Consider the following 15,348-nt stretch of genomic DNA (forward strand, 5'->3'; position numbering starts at 1 on the left):
AAAACATCTGTTCAGATCTTTTTTAAGGCTGGGTTTGTCTTTTCTAGGGATTCTTTATATGGTCTATATACAAATATTTTGTCAAGTATATATCCTGCAAATACTGTTTTTACCAGACTAAGACTTGTTTATCAGTTTTTGTAATGGTGTCTTTGGATGAGCACAAATTTTTATTTTTATAATATCTGACCAAATTTTTTCTTTTGTGAATATTCCCTTTTTTTGTGTGCAAGAAATATTTGCCCATTCAAAGTCATAAAGATTTTCTCCTTTTTTTTTTTTTTCCTTCTTCTAGAAGCTTTATGGTCCTGGAACTTAGTTAGGTCTGCATGGTGGGGGGAAAAATGTCATTTTGTTTCTGCATACATATATCTAGTTGTTCCAGCATCATTTGTTGAAAAGTCTATTCTTTTTCCATTTGAATGACTTTTTGATGACTTTATTGAAAATTGAGTGTACATGCATGTGTGCACTCATAGAGGTCTGTCTCTAGGCTTGCTATTTTGTTTTTATTCTAATACATGCTGTCTTAATTATTGTGAATTTATGATAAAAATGAATTTTGGTAATTTAATATCTCCAACTTTTTTTCCTTTGTTAAGATTATTGAAACTTCTTAAAATTATTTACATTTCCATGTGAGTTTTAGAATTGGTAGTTTCATTTAAAAAGCATGCTAGGAGTTTGATTGAGATTACATTAGATCTATACATCAATTGAGAAACGTGAATAGGTATCTTTTAAACATCGAGTCTTCTAATTTATGAATGTGCTATAATGCTTTCTTTTTTTAGGTTTTCTTTAATTTTTTTCCCGAATAGCATTTTGTAGTTTTAAGTGTGAAGGATTTACACATCTGTTACGTTTATTTCTAAGTACCTGATAAAGTTTTTTATGCTCTTACACTTTAATGGGTTTTCTTTTCTTTCTATTGTTTGTTTAAGTATTTGGAAATAAATTGCCTTTCACAGTTGACTTTGTATCTACCAATTTTTTAAGGTCACTTATTCTAATAGTTTTAAATAGATTTCATAGTTTTCTATGTACACAATCATGTCATCTGCAAATATAGTTCATATCTTCCTTTCAAATCTTTTTGCCCAATTTTCTCTTGCTTTTTGAACAGTATGTCAGATTTCTGTCACTTTGACAAAATATCTGAGTTATATAAGTTATAAAGAAGATAGATTTATTTGGGCTCATAGTTTTAGGGGATCCCACAACCTAGAAATAAATTATCTTTTTTTTTTTTTTTTTTTGGTAGTACTGGGAATTGAACCCAGGGGTGCTCTACCACTGAGCTATATCCCTGGCCCTATTTATTTATTTATTTATTTATTTTGAGACAGGCTTTTGCTATGTTGCTGAGGCTGGCCTTGAACTTGAGATTCACAGCCTCCTGAGTCTCTGGGATTATAGGCATGTGCCACCACAGCCAGGTAGAAATAATCGTTATTAACATTAGAATGCCTCATCCACATATATCCCTATAGGTATGTAAATATAGGAAGATGGATATAAGTAATTCCACATAATTAAGATCATAATATGCTGTTTTAAATGTCACTTAAAATGAAGTTAAATGTGTTTAATTTTACTTTTTAAAGATTAGCATAAAAAAATGAACTCCACAGAAAGGATCCTTGCAAGAGATAGTAATTACTAAAAGATGATAATTGCTAAAGGTTCACCAAAAAATGACATAAAGCACATTGAAGTTTTAGTAGTTTTAAAAAGCTATATATTTCTATGTTTAACTTGTTAATGGCTTGATGTGACTTGCTGTGAGAAATGGGAAAAAAAATAATTATTTCAACTTCTTTTTTACTTTACTTCCCTATTCCCAATGGTTCCCTAATTTTTCAGTTGGAATTCTGGGTCGCATGTTGTTTGCAACATTTATGTACCTTTCCGTTATCCATATATTCGCTTAGTCTCAGTTCAGTTTTGAGATGAATTTCATTCTAACCTATCCATTATCTCTTATGCCACGGTCTCTGGTTTCTTCATTAAGTTTTTTGTTTTTATTCATCTCTTGCTTGGCTAGTTTTCTCATCAAGTGATTTTCTCAAGAAGGGCCAAGGTCATCCCTGAAGTTTTCCTTACTGTCACCTTTATACTTGAATGAAAATTTGACTGAAAGAAAGAAATGTGTCATGCTTTCTTTTCCCTAAATTTGCTTTCCTAGAATCCCATTAAACCAGTTTTCTTTCTTTACTATTTTTGTTTTGGCCTATTTTAATCAGAATTGCAGTTTTCAAAGGATATCATATACCTTTTCACTCATTGTGCTTGACAGATTACTACTAGGAAGGATTATCACAGCTATGGAACCACAATCTGAGCTGGGGTGTTGTGGGAATATTAATCTCCCATCTTGCTTTCCTTTATAGAGATAATTGATGACCTTGCCAACCTTGTGGAGAACACAGATGAAAGACTTCGCACTGAAACCAGGCGTGTGAGCCTGGTGGACAGAAAGTCAACCTCATGTGGTAAGAGATGATAATCATTATGGCTTTGTTTCTTTGATCACTTGTGGATTCACTCTGCTTTGAGTTTCCCATGTCTCATTACTGCGGGGATTTGGTTGCTCCTCTAATACAAGTGGTATCATTTATTTGATGAAGCATTGAAATTGCCAAAAGATGTGTTTATCTTATGATGAAATGAATTATTTGGGGTTCAGACAGAATATCATTATCTTTTTCTTTTTTTAATCTAATCTGTGAAACCTTTGTTTGTTTACAGAGATTAATAGTTTGGGAAATTGTATAACATTATGCAGGTTGGTAGTGGTAGTTCTTGTAGGTTTTAAAGATGCTCTTGTTTGCTTTTCTGACTTTTAAAAACTATTAGCTTATTATTGAACCTGCCCCAGAACAGTTAAGAGTTGCTCAGGTTTTGAAGTCTGACCAAGTTAAGATCCTACATTTGGTGGTGATGTTTTTTTCAAGTCACTTTATGTTTTGATGCCTTGTATATAAAATGGGGATTCATATTTCAAGATAAAAATCACTTGGAGTACTTAACATACTTGGCTAGATATTCTGATTGAGTAGATCTAAGATGGAATTCAAGAGTGCACATTATTTGTTAAGAATGCCTAGCAGTTCTGATGCAGATGCTTGTTATTCTGCAGTAATCCCTATCCAGCATTTTGCAAAGTGTAAATTATATATTGCCTATGTACAGTGCCTTGCCTTAAAGGTAAGTGACAGTAAATGTGTACAATGGTAGCAGTCACTGTGATTCTTATTTGTTGCTTCATCTCACAAAGGTGCATGAGTTTATAAAGCTAACATGTGAAGAATCACTATTCTTCCAAACTCTAAACTCTTAGGTGCTTTCCAGTATTTTCTCTTTTTTTAATTTTTAATTTGATAATGCCTATTTGCAGGTAGAAATTGGGGTTTTCTATAGTCCTGAGAGGGGCAAAAAAGTGGGATAGAAAATAAGTTCTTAGGCCCACTTCAACTCAGAAGTGTACTAGGAGACTCTTGGCACTGGGACTCTTAAAGAGCTATACCCTCTGAGTAATTTACACCCTTAAGTAAATTAAACTTGCACTTGAGGACTGTGGTGGAGAAGGCAGTATTGGCACTGAACAGAATATGGGAGGAAAAAGAAAGGTGGGGGTGGGGGAATACAGTTCTGATAGACTGGGTGAGAAAGGCCCTCATGTGAATTTGCACCGTGGACATATTACACTCAGGTAGCCTGGGAAACCCATACCATGAATTTGGTTTGAGGCTCCAGTTACATGTCAAAAACAAATGAAATGCCTATTAGAGCAAAGAATATTTATCCTACATCTCTAGGAATCAACCATATATATATTTCTAAAGGTAATGACCAGCATGTAATTGAAGATAAGTGAGCAGAAAATAAGCTAGCATACATGGAATAGCACAGCATGAGCAAGGATCAGCAATAGACTGTGGAAAATGAAAACCAATCGGCATAGACTTGTAATTTAAAATTTATCAGACATAAATTATAACATTAATTCTGCTTTTTAAATTAAAAAAAGTTAAGCTTGAAAGCATCTTGATAGAACAGCAAACTCTAAAAAAAAAAAAGTAGCATAGAAAATTTGAAGAGACCAAATAGAACTTCTAGAAATTAAAAATAACAGTGACACAAAATGGAATAGATATTTTTCGTTATCAGCAATAGAGAAAATCACCCAGAAGACAAATTAAAAAAAAATTCACATTCCCTTTCCATAAATGCTAGCATTTAGAAGAGGACATCCAAATGCCACAGAAGTTAAATTATGATCTTAATAGGAAAGGCATTTGAGGGGTAAGGGATTGGTTCAAGAGCCTCAAGACACAGCAAAAATATTACTTACCTATTCCACTCAAATGCGAGGCATTCATCATTTGCATATTGATCATTTTATATGTAAACTCATACATACATGAAACTGCAGGCAAGGTGTGTTTTAACTAGTAGGGGTGGGATTTAAGCAAACCATTCAAATGTAACCCGATTACTGTTCACGTGGTTCTCTCTTACTGTGTCACTAAGAGGACTTGAGTGGATGGCAGCCGGCACATCATCATTCTCCTCAAAGGAGTGCAAAACTATGTTGTGAGCCATGAAATGGCCTTTTGTTTCCCTATCCTGCACATATCTTCCTTGATGGTCTGACATACCAGTCATAGACGCTTGAGTAGTGAGGGAATTTCTAGTTATAAATACAGAACGAATTGCAAGGGGGCCACACAGGAGAAGGGCCTGATGATGAATTTGTTTGTTCAGTTGTTAACAAAGAATTCAAGCACCTCTTTGTGAACCTTTCACTCCAGAGCCAGGCTTTAAATTTTTTGCTGAGATCTTTTTTGTGTGATTTTTTCCCCCCCTCCCTTTTCTTCTCCTAACTGCAGCCCTATGATAGCAACAAGCAGAAAACAATACTGGGATTTTTTTTTCTAGACTCTAAAAGCAAATTAGACTTAGAGGTTCCCTCTGGTACCTTTATGTATTTTCAGATCTGTTTCTTGTTTTAAGAACATTTACATAAAAGTAGGATCTTTGTAATTGCAGTTTAAATATTCAGTGTGCCTGATCCTCATTAGAATTCAAAATAGAGCCTTGTCTGAGTCTGAGGGAGGGAGCCAATTGTGAAAGCCCAGACGAAGAATTCTGAATGACTAGGGTTGAGGGACAGTCTTGCTTCTCAGCATAGTGACTATTACGTAATGTTGTCTAAGCACATCTATTGTGATTGCAGCAGCGTTCTGGTGATGTGATTAGAAATCAGCCCCCCTGACCTTGCACAAACACAGTCTTAACCTAGAACCATTGGGTCTGCCTTCAGCACTGCTGGACATGCAGCAGGACAGGCTTTAAAACAGTGCAGTACAGCACTACTGGGCAGGCATGACGCAGAACTGGATGTCTATTTGGGCTCTGCCACTTGCAGCCTGGCTGACTTGGAGAGCTCGCTAAGCCTCAGTTTCCTTCTCTGCACCATGAGGATAGCAATCACAGATTCAGCATCCCTACTCTGAAAATTCAAAATATAAATACTCCAAAATCTGACATTTTTTTTGTGCTGTCATGATGTCACAAGTGGAAAATTTTACACTTGACCTCATGTAATGTGTCTCAGTCAAAATGCAGGCGCACTCAAAATGTTGTACAAAATTACCTTCACGTTATGTATATAAGGTATGTATGAAACAAGTGAATATCTTGTTTAGACTTGAATCCCTTCCTTAAGATATCTTATTAGGTATATGCAAATATTCCAAAATCCAAAAATATCTGAAATCTGAAACACTTCTGGTCCCAAGCATTTCAGATAAGGGATGCCCAACTTATACACGTAGTTATTCTGTAGACTTATGGGAACAATTAGGTAGGATAGTGATTGGTACAAAGGAATCCTTACTCGTCACCAGCTATGTTAAGGTATGGGTTTAAGTTGATTGTAGAGAGCCTCTTCCATAGGTAAGACTCAAGGACTCCTGCTTCTATTTGAAACCAGCATAGAACATTAAGGAGAAGCAATTACTTGAGTTAGTCATATAGGAATATTTTGGAGCTATGAAGTTAGCATCCTCATTTGATTCGAGAAGGAGTTGATTTTTTTTTTTTAAACCAGAAATTTGAAATTTTGTGTTTGAAGCCCATTATCAGTCATGAAGTTAGCAGAAGCCACCTCTAGTGCACATGCTACTGGTGATGATGTTGCCTTACCTTGTATGACCCTGCCAGTGTGTTTTTCTTACATTTGCTCTTTTTTTTCGGGGGGGGGCGGGGGGCTGTACCGGGGATTGAACTCTGGGCACGTGACCACTGAGCCACATCCCAGTCCTATTTTGTATTTTATTAGAGATAGGGTCTCACTGAGTTGCTTAGCGCTTCACCATTGCTGAGGCTGGCTTTGAACTCGAGAGTCTCCTGTCTCAGACTCCTGAGCTGCTAGGATGTGCCACTGCACCTGGCATAATTGTTCTTTTGAACCTGACAAAAATGTAGTTCAAAGTCGTGTAGTTTATTTCAAAGACCTTAGAGCTACTTTTGTCTTTCAAAAAATTGTTTTGAAAAATTATTATTTGTTGGGAGTATTTTTTCTTAGATATTGTTTTATTGCTTTTTCTTTTCCTTGTCATTGTTCATTGAGATAAGCTAGTGAAATTCCTTAGCCCCAAGGAATTATTTGTGTATATGGGTGTGTCTCCATACCTCCATGCCATCCTTATTCATTCTCAAGGGAGAAGTGCTCTGTCTGCCACCAAGGAATTCTGCCTTCAAAGTCATCTTGTCCTCTGGCTCTCTCCTTCATTCATTCTCTTCCTCTATGCCAACATGATTACAGCATCTCCCTTGTTCTAGTCACTGGGCTAGGAACTGGAGCTAAAAGATAGGTCTTAAGAGTATAGAAAAGGGACATCTGGTGTAAATCACTCATGACTGACCTAAGTCAGCTTGGAGCTCCAAGGTTTCCAAGAGACCACAACCCCAGAACCAAGCCTTAGAGAATGAGTAGATGCTGCTTCTGAGTCTGCTAAAGTGAAAATATCAAACTAATATAAGCAGAGTGTATATACCATGATCTCATTAAAGGGAAGGAAAGAGGAGCATATGCAGTGTTTGTTGAGGCTTGTATAGAGGTATGGAAGATCTGTAGTCAATATTCAGAATGGTGAGAGTGGGTAAGGCCTGGGGCAACTGACGGGGGTTACCAAGGATTTCTTTATATAACTTTAGACTATCTTACAGTAAGCTTATGCCACTTTTGTAATTTAAAAAATTAAGTAAAATGCTTCTATAATTAATATTTTGGTATTATACTTTTTCTTTGCAAGTAGTATTTAATAGGATTATGGTAATGCTGTATTTTTAAACCCTTCTATATTTCAATGTTATAAACATTTTGTTAGCTACTTGGTAGAGAGGTACTAATCACTATGTCGTCATTTAACTCTGTACTCCTGTTATGGGCGCCTTGTTCCACATTCTGCTATATTAGATGTATAGTGGATTTCCCCCCTATATTTAGGGTTTTTAAATTTTTTTCTTTCTCTCAGTTAAAATATATGTTATAGTTTTGATATGAGGTGTCTCCCAGAAGCTCATACATGAGACAATGCAAGAATTTTCAGAGGTGAAATGATCAGATTATGAGAGATTTTACCTAATCCATGAATTAACCCACTGATCTGTATTAACTGTTCAGTCACTGTAGGCAAGTGGGAATGTGGCTGGAGGAGGTGGACCACTGGATTGTGACTTTGGGATTTATATCTTGTTTGTGGCAAACAGAGCTAGCTCTCTGTGCTTCCTCTTGCCATGTCCTAAGCTGCTTTACACTGCCATGTCCTTCCCTTATAACATTCTGGCTCACCTCTGGCCCAGAGCTATGGAGTCAGCCAACCATGGACTCAACTCTGAAATCATGAGCTAAAGTAAACTTTTCCTCTATGTTGTTCTTATCAGGCTTTTAGTCACAGCAACAAAAAACTGACTAAAACAATATTGGTTAGGATACTTCCAGATGCCAGCCTCAGAGATTGGCTTTGGCTACCTTATAATCATGGAATTCTTAGTTAGAAGGTCATTTGAGGCCCAGAGAAGTGACATCTGAATGGCCAGGGGACAGGGCAGCCATCATTCCTGAATGAGAAGAGTCTGGATTGGATGCTGAGGTCGGAGTTGCTGAGTGGCTCCCCTGCCTCTAATCATCTCTGCCTATCTTGGTCAGAGAAGGGAGTGCCTACTGACTGAGCCTGGCTGCCCAGGGTAGGCAGGGGAAGACTGGTGGTTTTGTCATCCTAAGTGGGAGGTGATACCCCACCTCCTGGCAGGACATCACATGATAGGAGGTCTTTCAAAACAGAAAACGTGTCATCCATTACACACAGATTTTCCAAGTAGATTTATTTAGATCCAGGATGTGAGCTTTTGATATATATTGCTGAATTATTTTACCATAATGTATCAGAAACTGTCTCTAGCTCTAAGCTCATTAGTAACAGATTTTTGCTAAAAATCTAGTGTCTCTCTTCAGTCTTCATTGTTCTTGGATAAATTCTGGTGTCTGAGGTGGTTCTCTAGTGAAAACAGCTTTCCTCCTTAATTTCCATGACCCAGCATCATCCCAAGACTAACCCGCCAAAAAACGCTCAGGTTGCTTTCTCCTTCCCTTCTTTTGTCCCACTACCATTCATTGAATGCTGTTGTATGTCAGGCACAAAGTCTTCTTGATTTCTGGCTCCATCTGATGGGAAGGTGCAGACTTGGGGCAGTATGAGAAAGGGTCTCCTGGAGGTATATGGGATACTGCTGCATGCCACAGCCAATATCTTACACTCATTTTAGAAAGGTGAATAGAATGTAATAGGCAGGTAGGAGGAAGTAGCATTCCAGGCAGTGGCAGATACAGACTTAAAGAGGACAACAACACAGGTTTCTCAAACAAGAAATAGGATGGTCTGGGATGGAGGATATTTGTCTGAGAGCCATAGTAAATTCAGCTAGACAGGCTGGGACCAGACCATGGAGAACTCAAATGCTCATTTAGTTTTAATTTCATCTGCTGTTGTGGGTGGTTTCACAGACAGCTAGCAATTTGACATCTCAGACCGACTTCAGCTGAATCCCATGACTGTGTCTTCATTTGCTGCCAACCAGCTTCTCTTGACTGCCCAAAGTACCCTCTAACTCTGTGCATGTTCCTTGTGGACTCATCATCTGTCTCCAAAAATGAGCTTTCTTTCCATTTCTTCCTGTTTTTTTCAGGCTCAAAACCTCTTCTGTAGCCAGGCACAGTGGTACATACCTGTAATCCCAGCTACGTGGGAAACTGAGGCAAGAAGATTGCACGTTCAAAATCAGTCTCATCAATTTAGTGAGGTCCTATGCAACTTTGTGAGACTCTGACCCTGTCTAAAAGACAATCAAGAGGGCTGGGATTGTAGCTGACTGTTACGCCCATGGGAAGGTGGCTGAGTGTTTTAAGTGTCCGTGTTCAATCTCTGGCACCCCGACCCCAAAAAGTCCTTGATCTCTGCAGTTGTTTTCAGAGGCCAGACAGGAAGCCTTGTCCTGAGTGAAGCAGGTAACTGTGATTATTATATCCAGTGGCAAACTAGAGAGCAGGGTTCTTTGTTTTTACCAAGGGGAAAGGCAAGCCAAGAATTGCCAGATCTTTTTTCTTTTAATGTGGCACTGGGGGTTGAACCCAGGAGTGCTCTATCAGAGTGTTACATGTCCAGCCCCTTTTATTTTCTGTTTTGAGACAAAATGGGAGTTTTGTCTAAGTTGCCCAAGCTGGCCTTAAACTTGTGGTCCTTCCACCTTAGCCTCCCAAGTAGCTGTGATGAAAATGTGTCACTGTGCCCAGTGTGTATCTTTTAAAAACAGGATCTTGAAATATGAATCTTGAAGTCAAATCTTTCAATATTTTAACATTGACAGTAAATTTACATTTAAAAAAATACCATATGGAGCCAGGCCACACCTGCAATCCCAGCAGCTTGGGAGGCTGAGGCAGGAGGATCACGAATTCAAAGCCAGCCTCAGCAAATTAAGGGAGGCCCTAAGCAACTCAGTGAGACTCTGTCTCTAATAAAATACAAAAATGGCTGGGGAGGGGCTCGGGTTGAAGCTCAGGTTGAAGCTCAGTTGTTGAGTGCTTGCCTCGCATGCATGAGGCATTGAGTTCGGTCCTCAGCACCACATACAAAAATAAATAAATAAAATAAAGATATTTAAAAAAAGGCTGGGGAGGTGGCTCATTGGTTCAGAGCCCCTGGGTTCAATTCAATAAAAATAATAATACCAGTAATAATAATTTTAAAAACCCACCACATTGGTCAAGTAAAACATGTTGCAATGTCCTACCAGGGGTCTCTTGTCACATCTTTCTAGTCAGCCCCTAGCCCTGTTTGTTCTAACGCTGAACTCTTTCTCTTTCATACTCATTACTTCCTGTCCCCCTCCTATTTCTAGTTCTTTGTTGCATTTATGTAGCCATTAAAAACAACAGTGATAATAATGGTGTATTAAGAATTGTAATGCAAAAATTTAAAAAAATAGCAAAATTCTGACACAGAAAAAAAATGAAATCTATTGATAAGAAAAAATGTGTATGATTGTAACTTTGATCTATTTATATACACTCTGGTCCCCACCTTGGGATTTTGGCATATTAACATAGTAAATATCTACCCAACCATCAGTATTACAAAAAGAAGTAAAATGGGTCCCTCTCCTTAAGGAGATCTAATATTTTTGACACAGTGTTTTCAATTGATTTAAAACTATTTCTCTCCCCAGGCATATCTGGAGTATTTTAGAAAAATGACTTTTCTCCATGATGGCAATAATAGATAATAAGTAGCGAAACTATATAATGTGAAACAATTAGGAGAATTGTTTCACATTATATAGACCTACCTAGAGAACAAGAAAACACTGTGACATCTGATGTGCACATTAGTATTTCTCAATATTCATTTCAGGTGCTAAAGGGTCACAGACCTTCCTCTTAAATATTTACTTCATTCTGTGCCCTGTGGTTGCTTGTGAAGTTTGGGTAATGTGTGTGTTAAGTGCTTGTGGTCAGAATGTCTTTTATATGTGACCACATCACTGTTGTCTACGCTGATTTTGAGTTCCAACTGTGGAAAAGCCTGTTTTTTGCTAACAGCATTTGGGGAGTGGGAATAGGAGCAGCAAGTTCAAATGTTGATGCCTCAGCTTAATCCAGGCAAAATGAAGCCTTTGAGAGGGATGCAAAATTGGAACACCCTTACTTAATAGAAGGTGATTGATAGAGGCTGACAGCCTCAGAGCTGTCACCGTGATCACCTCAGAGACCTCCACGCTTCTTATGATCTGCAAGGAGGTACTGTTTTTTGCTATCATCAAGGGGTCAGAAATGATCACAAAGTACAATCATTTTTTGATTATTTTTGCTTGGTGTGGTTTGAAACAATCAGGTGTGATTTTTAAGAGCGCATTCTGTTCTTATTGAGTAATAATTACACCATAAGGGCCTTGATTGATGATGTTACTGATGTTCATGTTTGTGCATGTTTTCTGGTAATGATTGTTCAGTTAATTCATCTGCTTTCACCTGCACTATAGGATCAGCACATACTGGCTGGGTTGAGAACTGTCAAGAGTCTTTGAACAGTGTGTTTTGCATACTTAAAGTATGTCTTATTGATATCATTTGTCTCCCTACTCACAGGAGAAGGAGCACCCTAACACCTGCTTAATGTATTTTGCTAACACAGCCAAACCCATCAGGCGTTCATTATTACACTCTAGCACTCCTTATTCACATATTGATTTTCTTTTATATTTGTAAATTGAAATGAAATGAAGAATTGGATTCTATTTGTGGCTGAAATTACCCAAGCTAGGTAAGCCTGGGGAAGGAAATCACTCTGTCTTTTCACATGTAAAATCGATGGCTGAGATTAGATGGTCTTTGCAGTTCCATCCAACTTTGTCATCCTCTTTTCATACCTCTTTGAAGAGAATTAAACACCCCTCCACCCACATACCCACATACATTACAGCCCCTCAGCTATGGGCTGGGGGGGTCTAGGCAAGACCTTTGTGAATCTTTTTTAATCCAGGGTGACTGGTGCCAGGTTAGATCCCTATGAAATCATAAGGGACTTTTTACCTTCAGTGTTATGCATTATTGTATAGGTCAAAAAATGTATGTGCATATGTAATTTTTCTTATCAGAACAAAAGAAAAAGGATGGGGGAAATGCTTTACTGGAAGACAGGGAGCAAACTTGGTGGGCTTAGTATGTGTTAGGATAGGAAATAAAAGAATGCTACTCCTGGCTTCTGTGTTCAAAAGCAGTTGATAGAGATTTCTTACTTTTGTCTCTCAAGTTGACATTATAGCTCTATGGCTATTGTTATTTGCATATTTAAAAGCAATCTAGTACACATGTTTTGTTTTTTGAAAAAAAAATTCCTAAAATGGAAGTTTTGATACAGATTTTCATGCTCTCCTCCTTTAAAAATTATAATCATAAATGGGTTTAATGGAGGTATAGATCGTTTATAGGATTGTTAAAGTCCGTTACTCATAAAGTATTATCTTCTTGGTGTATTATCTAAAAGAAAATTCAAATACAGATTTCCTACCTGACTTTCAAGTGTAATCCCCTCTTTTTAAGAGGCATTCTGAGACCCAGTCAGTTACTGGTGTGTGCTCAGAGAAGGAGATACAGGTTTACTCTCCTCACCATTGCTTAGGAGAAACAATAAACATTGTTAAATAAAGTTAAACAGAAGCAAATGCAATTAAAGAATGAATAGAAGTAAGCAAAAATTTTTCAATTCCTGTATTAGGAATTATAATAATACATGACTCCATTAATTGGTGACTCTCTACAGAGCATCTTTGTTGGCCACATTTGTTCTGCCCATGAATAAATCCCTCCTCTCCCTGCTGTGCAGGGGCATGCTTCCTGCAGGGTCTGTGAGGAAGCAGCTCAATTGCAAAGAGAAGCCTGTAGTCAGAAACTAAACTCTAGGACTGATTTTTTTGGCCCTGATGAAGTAGATGTCCACTTTAGATTGTACATATTTAAATGAAATTCTAGGGGTTGAGTAGTGTAGGGAATTTGTGCTAGTTAGAAAATAGACAATGCTCCTGTACCCAAACCCTTGGAAATGCGGTGTTGTCATAAGGCCTGGTTATGAGCTTTTAAATAACTTGACTGCAGATGTTGGTGAATTAATGAATAATTTCATCAGCTTCAGGTATCCATTAATTGGCTCCAACAGAACCTCACCAATGACTTGGTATTTGTTTTTTGGCTCACATTTCTATCTCAGAACCAGGCAATAATGACAATTTTCAGTCACTGAACCATGTTAAATTCCTTAGAATAACTGATTTGGAGTTCATTTTAAAATCACCATTGATTTTTCTCTGCCCCTGAGTCTGAACACTAAGGTCAATTTATTTGGATTGGCAACAAATTGATCTTTGTATGAGACTCGGGTATCAGCTGTGACTGTGACACAGGCCTCCTTCATGGCAGGTACCTTGCTTGGGCCTCTCATCTTATGGCACTTTCGGCTGCTCTGGAGCTGACTGCTGCGTTGTGGGTGCTGACATTATTTGGTTAGGCAGTAGCTCAGTTATCCACGAAAGAACAGGTGCCTGCCAAACAGCCAAACAACAAAACGCCCTTCAGTACTTTGATTTGTGCTCTAAATATCCCATGTACTTCTTTTAGCCCTTAAAGTGGTAATTCCTCTCAAAATGAATTCTGGATTTATGAAAAGTCATATTTATAAAATAATAGTCTTATTTCTTACAGATATGGCATCTAAGATTTTGATCACTTTGTTGACATTTTTTCTGCTATAGCTTGTTACCTGGAAGAAAAAGTGAATATGGTCATTTTTAAATTATAACAGTGAGGGCTGGGGCTGGGGCTTAGTGGTAGCGTGCTTGCCTAACATGTGTGAGGCACTGGGTTAGATTCTCAGCACCGCATATAAATAAATAAAATGAAGGTCTATCAACAACTAAAAAAAAGTATTTTTAAAAATTATAACAGTGAATATGTAGCTATATTACTTGGCTCTGTGGAGCATCTCTGTTGGTCCCATTTGTTCTGTCCACAAGTAATCCCTCTTCCTGCTGCTACTCGGGGGCATTCTTCTGCCAGGCCTTTGGGGACGCTTTTTAATTGGATGCTATCCTGTTTGTTAACTCTTAGAAACAGCGCAGTTGCACAACAGTGTGAAGATACTTAGTGCCATTGAGCTGTGTACACTTGAAAATGATGGAGGTGGTAAATTTTATGTATATTTTACAATACAGTTTTAAGAGATGAATAAATATGATATATCCCTATTACATGAAATTATGGCAAATTTGGAATAACAGCATTTCTAAAATTCCCTAGCATCTTCAAAATAATGTACCATAGTTCTCCATACAACCATTTTTTATGTGATATAATAGAATCTTAATTATATTTATAGAGGTTTTGGTTAAGCAACAAAAAAGTTAGGAACACAAATGGTTTCAAAAACTAGAGGATATCTCAAAAATAAATGTAAGTGAATTAAATATTATTGTTCCTCTTATTCTTGCCATTTCCATTAGTATTAATAAAGCACAGCTAACTGATCAATGATACATATGTACAAAATATTGGCCATTTATTTATTTTTTTTGCCTGCTTGGGTTCTAGTGTTGACCTTTTTCCCATGTATTTTTTTCACTGATGCCTTATAGTTGTACATAATGGAGAGATTCCTTGTTACATATTCCTACATGCACACAATATAACATCATTTGACCAATATCATTACCAATGCTCTCCTGTTTGTTAACTCTTGGTCTTACTTCTTGAGTTTTAGATGTTCTACTGAGAAAGTCATTACATGCACCTATATGTTAGAGTGTTGACCCTAAATTTTCTTTTAGGAATTGAATAGTTTCTGGCCTAATTCCTAGATCTTTGATTCATTCTGAGTTGACTTTAGTGCAGGGTGAGAGATAAGGATCTAGTCTCGCTCTTCTACATATGGATAGCACATTTTCTTAGCACTATTTATTTAAAAGGCTGTCTTTTTTCCAGTGTATGTATTTGTCAAGGATCAGATGACTGCATATGCATAGGTTTGTCTCTGTGTCTTCTGGTCTGTATCATTGGTCTATATATTTGTTTTTATGCCAGTACCATGCAGTGTTTCTTACTATAGATCTCTACTATAATTTGAAGTCAGGTTAATATGATGCTTCCAAGATTGCTTTTTTGGCTTAGAATTGCTGTGACTATTTGGGGTCTTTTATTTTTCCAAGTGAATTTTAGGACTATTTTTTCTA

At 37.4% G+C, this 15,348-nt stretch overlaps 1 protein-coding gene across 2 annotated transcripts in view; it reads left to right on the plus strand.

The window, feature by feature from the left end:
- Positions 1-15,348, plus strand: part of Stx8 (syntaxin 8) — a 257,620-nt gene that overhangs the window by 142,021 nt on the left and 100,251 nt on the right. For both annotated transcript variants that reach the window (XM_027946946.2, XM_027946945.2), the window contains one exon: positions 2,394-2,495. In XM_027946946.2, coding sequence (XP_027802747.1) covers positions 2,394-2,495 — 102 coding nt within the window. The remainder of the gene's footprint in view (positions 1-2,393; positions 2,496-15,348) is intronic.

This window comes from Marmota flaviventris, chromosome 17 (assembly GCF_047511675.1).
Source record: "Marmota flaviventris isolate mMarFla1 chromosome 17, mMarFla1.hap1, whole genome shotgun sequence".
Taxonomy (NCBI): domain Eukaryota; kingdom Metazoa; phylum Chordata; class Mammalia; order Rodentia; family Sciuridae; genus Marmota; species Marmota flaviventris.